The 5,451-nt window shown below is 44.0% G+C and overlaps 4 protein-coding genes across 4 annotated transcripts; all 4 read left to right on the forward strand.

Annotated features, from left to right (window-relative positions):
- Nucleotides 1–816: 816 nt before the first annotated feature.
- On the forward strand, nucleotides 817–1,170 carry DACRYDRAFT_33841 (uncharacterized protein; the record flags this gene model as incomplete). Its single annotated transcript, XM_040774377.1, has 1 exon — nucleotides 817–1,170. A coding segment is annotated over one exon (354 nt), but the record flags the coding sequence as incomplete, so codon positions are not given.
- A 1,300-nt stretch (nucleotides 1,171–2,470) lies between these two features.
- DACRYDRAFT_54398 (uncharacterized protein) lies at nucleotides 2,471–2,827 on the forward strand (the record flags this gene model as incomplete). The annotated part of the gene is made up of 1 exon (XM_040775250.1): nucleotides 2,471–2,827. The coding sequence occupies one exon, from the start codon at nucleotides 2,471–2,473 to the stop codon at nucleotides 2,825–2,827; it is 357 nt and encodes a 118-aa protein (XP_040627254.1).
- Nucleotides 2,828–3,228: 401 nt separating this feature from the next.
- On the forward strand, nucleotides 3,229–3,471 carry DACRYDRAFT_39166 (uncharacterized protein; the record flags this gene model as incomplete). Its single annotated transcript, XM_040774457.1, has 1 exon — nucleotides 3,229–3,471. A coding segment is annotated over one exon (243 nt), but the record flags the coding sequence as incomplete, so codon positions are not given.
- Nucleotides 3,472–4,852: 1,381 nt separating this feature from the next.
- On the forward strand, nucleotides 4,853–5,149 carry DACRYDRAFT_32643 (uncharacterized protein; the record flags this gene model as incomplete). Its single annotated transcript, XM_040774362.1, has 1 exon — nucleotides 4,853–5,149. A coding segment is annotated over one exon (297 nt), but the record flags the coding sequence as incomplete, so codon positions are not given.
- Nucleotides 5,150–5,451: the final 302 nt, after the last annotated feature.

The raw sequence follows: 5,451 nt of genomic DNA on the forward strand, positions 1-5,451 counted from the left end.
CAGGTNACCTGACCATCCAATCCTTCCAGCAGGTTCCAGCACATGCCAAGGTATACCAGCTACTTCCATGTCATAAAGGCTTAGTCATGTCTCTTGACCAAGCAATCAGCTGGTGCCCTGACATCCTCATCATTACCGCCATATGATTTAACCACCATCCACTGTTGTCACCTGTCATTATCATTATATTGTTGTACACCATATACTTTGCCATCCTCCATCATACTCTCCATCATCATACCTAGCATTTATTACTGTGGTCCTCACCATTACTGCCATATTGTTGTAGAACACTCAAACTCAGATAGCGCTGTTATCTCTTGGTGACCCTGCAGAGATATCAAGTTGCCCAACATATTCCAAACAAGGTGCTCCTGACTTCTGCAACAACTTGGGGAGTCTATCCAAACCAAAGAAGAACCAGAAGAACAATTACCAAGTGATTTGGTATTTTGAGTTACCATTAGTATGCTGTCAGAAACCCCATCCTTGCAAAACATGTCAGAATTACTTGATTCCAATATCATTGTACTGCCATCTCCCAGCCTTTAAGACCAAGAGCCTTCTGATCCTATCATGCTGCCATGAGTCAACCCAGAAGGAGATGTGGGTGGTGAAATGCCACTGAGGACATCACACAATACACTAAAACTAGAATTGAATGCCCCTACAGATCTACAGTGGTACTTTGATGATTTCAAACAGTGTGCAGAATCCAACAAACTACTGGCTGCCCAAAGTTCCAAATATGCTGCCCAGTATACTCCAGCTGCTACCAAAGTGGTTGGGAAGAAGTTACCATCATTCAAAGGAGGCAATTATGACACCTGGAAGACCGATGTATACAAGGTATATCCAGGTGCATCACAGGAAGACAAAACCTTTACCCACACTGACCTTGAGGAGTTAATGCGGAAATTGGCCATGGTACTGATGAATACTCAAGCCCAATTGGGAGAGTACATTCATGCATTTCATCATATCACCAGGTCATTTGGTGAAGGAGAACAGTTATCAGAAAGAGAGAAGAACTGTGCATTCATACAAGGATTCCATATCAAATTTGCGAGTCAAGTTCTCACCAAACTTGCCATTGAGTTCCCTAAGCATCACCCAGAAATTCCATACCTGATGTCTGACATACAAAATACCACATCTTGGCTGCTTCATGCTACCCTGGCTGATGCACCTGTCATATCCCTGTCAAATATTGGGACAAATACCACCTGTTCACTTGCAGGTACATCTTGAAATACCAGAACCTTGGGGCATTTCCCCTCAAAGCTGAACCAGTGTATTCTGCTACCACGGACACCTTAGTCAACAAGTTGGATATATTGTCAATGTACTCAGGACACTGGTACAACAAGGCAGTTCACAGTGCTCTTTGAATACTGGTAACAATTACAATACAAACACTGCATATGGTCAGAATACCGCAGGTAACACAAGTAATGCAAACTCCAGTACACCAGCCACCCAAACTTGTAATTGGTGCAGCCTCCCAGACCATTTCATCAATGAATGCCCTGACATGGAAATTGCTATCTGCAATGGGTTTGTTATAAGGAACCAAGACTGCAGAGTGGTCTTGCCGACAGGTCAATATGTACCCACTGCTATACAGGGCAAATTACTCTGTGACTGCATCTGAACATGGCATCAGCAGAATCCCAGAAATAAGACAGCTGAGATCAACTGACAGGGCCAAGGCATGGTGCCAGTTGGATTGTTTACTACAGCTGAACCACTCACACAAGCATTTGCTGTGGAAACCCCAAATTTGTTATTTGCGGGTACTGAGCCAAAGGATACTGCTGGTCTCCTATCACAAGAACAACTGGACCAAATCCACGCCCTGCAAGTCAAAATCAGTTGAATCAGGAACTGTTTCTAATGGCAAGGTCCCCTGGTAGAAAGTCAGGTTATGGCACCTCAGAAGCCCATTACAACAGATACCATTACACACCATGATATACCACCACATATGACACAGTCAGTAGATCCCATCACCATTAAAGAAGAGGCCATGAAGCATGAAGACCCCCCATCAGCCCAAGCCATTGTGGATTCCAAAAATGCCCAACAGACTCACCTACAAGCACCCATTGAACAAATGGCTCTCATTGATAGTGTACTCAAAAATGCACTTGATGTACCAATGACCTTGACATTCCAAGAATTGTTAGCAGTATCTCCAGATGTCAGAAAAATGGTCAATTATCAGACATTGGTTCACCAGACCCAATGTGGAGTACAACCAGTTTTTCTACAACAAGATACCAATGGTATTGACACAACAGCTGCAACAGATGGTACATGCTGCGAGGCAGTACAGGAAAAAGATGTCCCCACATGGGCTCATACACTGCACATTTCAGGCAATGATGCCCCAGCAGGCATGGCGGTTGGCAAAACTATTGTCCCCTTGTGTGCTATCAAATTATTGGTTGGTGACAATGACATGAAAATGCATGGGTGCCTTGACTCTGGTTCAGTATTGGTTGCCATGAACTACAATATGTGGAAAGATCTGAAAGTACCATATTATCCAGACTCAGTCATCAACATGGAAAGTGCAAATGATCGAGCAAGTAGCACATTAGGATGTGTTCATAACCTTTGTGTGACTATCGGACCTATATCTCTCTTCTTACAAGTCCATATTGTCTGCAAATCACCATTCAATTTGCTTCTTGGACAACCCTTCCTCACATTGCTCAAGTGCCAGTCTTTAGACCTATTGAATGGGGATCAACAACTAATGCTAACATGCCCCAATACCACAATAACAATCATTATTCCAACCCAGAACTGGGCCCCTTGACCTAAGGATTTGGATCCTCAGGAAGACACCCTGTCTCAATCAGATTTTTAGTAAACATTGATGAATTGAGAAAGGATCAATGAGACATGTTTCTAATCCACAATACTACATCTACCACCACAATACTGTCTATCACTACATTGCCCTGAGCTTCATTTCTTGCTGACTATTACAAATATGATGAAAAACAACATATCCTCACAGTGCATAAGTACAAGCCTGTCAAATGTTGTGTCCAACTGGTGGCTACCACACATCCTGAAAACCTCAAAATCCATCGACAGTTCCCTTCAGATCCCTTAGAACATCTACCAGTAGTGCTGTTATTTCCACCACCCTTTCAACCCAGCATCTGCCTAACACAGGAACATTTGGATGACATGAATCTCAATGCAACAAAGTTCCTTTGGCCAGCTGAAGTGGACCTAGTTAAATGGGTTTTATGCACTCACAAGATGGCTTTTTCATGGGATGAAGTCAAAATTGGCTGTTTCTGCAGTGACTATTTTGACCCAGTAGTTTTCCCTACTATCAAACATACCCCTTGGCAGCGCAAGAATATACTGCTTGCTCCTGTGCTGTTAGATCAAGCTATTCAAACAGTCTGCAAGAAGATACAGTCCAGTGCATATGAGCCTGCCCAGTCAGCATACTGCTCCAGCAGGTTTGTCATGGCCAAAAAGAACGGGACATTATGACCAATCATTGACTTACAACCCCTGAACAGTATTATGGTAAAAAGCTCTTTGGTACTGCCATTAACAGAGCATCTCATCAAATCCTACAGAGGTTGCAGTTGTTATTTGCTGTTAGACTTTTTCAGAGGCTTCAAACAACAGACTCTGGCACCAGAGTCTTGCAACCTTACCATGTTTCAATTCCCCCTTGGCCCTCTTTGATGCTGTGTTGCACCCATGGGCACACATAACATGCCTGGTATCATGCAAGATAATGTGATGCTTCTTCTTGAGCCTGAGATACTGCACATAATGACACCCTTTATTGATGACAGTGGTATCAAAGGCCCCACTGAACAACCCCACCTCTGGTAGGGTGTGTCAGGCCGATATTCCCACAAGTATTTTTGGGCCCTAGAGACCATTGCACAGCACTACAGACCCTCACTACACAGGACAATGCACCCCAGCGACAAGTCTCAACCCATTGGATATTTGGCATGACAACTGCAGGTTTCCTCCACAATGGGATCAACCCATCCGGATATTTGGCATGCCAATGCCTGCCTTAGAGAGGTATCTGGAGACCAGTTTAGTATAGAGTACAGTTTATCATAGCTAGTATAAGTAGTTTCCAGAAACTCCTGTATCTAGCTTATTCTGGCCCCTTTCTGTCAGTGTTATATGGATCCAATTATCCCCATACTGGATAGGCAGACTTGACTTGACTCAGTGTACTTGACTTGACTTATGGTGACTTGACTGGAATGGACACCAAGCTCTGATTTACTGACCAATTTCTGACAGCTCAGCTTCAGGCTGACTCCCGTGTTTTCTACCAACTTTCCCCATTCTTTTCCCTCTTCCCTTAGCGAGTTCTTGCACACCACCCATCAGACCAACTTATTTGGACCACTGATATTTTGGACACCTTTTGGGTTGGATCAGTGCCCTTCATGCCCACATATCACTACACTTTTGGTGGCCATTCCTGAATAATGATGCTGCTTGGTTCATCCGTATGTGCCATCAGTGTCAAGTGCAACAGACCACCTGTGTTATCATACCACCAGTTGTCCAGGAACCTGCTTGGCTCTTTAGCAAAGCATACTGTGACTCCATGCTCATGCCAGTATCTACTGCACCTGTTGCAGGATACTGTTATATTGCTCAGGCCAGGTGCTTGCTTACACATTACCCGGAATGAACCATGCTTTGAACAGAAACAGGGAAAAATCTGGCCGAATTTATCTTCAATAGCTTGATCTGCCAGTGGGGTATGCTCACCAAAATCATTATGGATAATGGTACTCTGTGGGTGAAAGCAATGGCAGAATTATCTTGAAGATACAATATCAAACACATTCACATATCTGGCTACAATTCCCATGCTAATGGCATTGTTGAACAAAGTCACTGCACTGTCAGAGAAAGCCTGGTCTGCCTTTCAGGCACTGAAGTAATAAAGTGGCCAATCCTTGCACCTGTGGTATTCTGGGCAGAGAGAATAACAATACATTCCATTGCCAGCTTAAGTCCTTATTATATGGCTCATGGGACACACCCATTGATGCCTCTCAACATTGCTGAATGTACCTTTTTGTCCCCACCAACTGAAACAACACTCTCCACTGCAGAACTTCTTGAACACCACACCTGCCAGCTTTTACAATGAGATAGACCTATCTACAGTATAGGTACCTGTGGATGATCCTAAGAGACCAAGTCTGAAGAGACAGTCCCAGGCAGAGTAGGCCTTATATTTATACCTCTGTGGTGGAACCTGCTAGAACATCTTGCTTACTCAGCCTAGTCAGGTGATCAGGTCATATGACCAAGGATGAGGTCATATGAGGTCATGCACAGCCATGCACAGCAGGTCACCTGACCATCCAATCCTTCCAGCAGGTTCCAGCACATGCCAAGGTATACCAGCTACTTCCATGT

Source organism: Dacryopinax primogenitus, assembly GCF_000292625.1.
Source record: "Dacryopinax primogenitus strain DJM-731 SS1 chromosome Unknown DACRYscaffold_13, whole genome shotgun sequence".
NCBI classification, from domain to species: domain Eukaryota; kingdom Fungi; phylum Basidiomycota; class Dacrymycetes; order Dacrymycetales; family Dacrymycetaceae; genus Dacryopinax; species Dacryopinax primogenitus.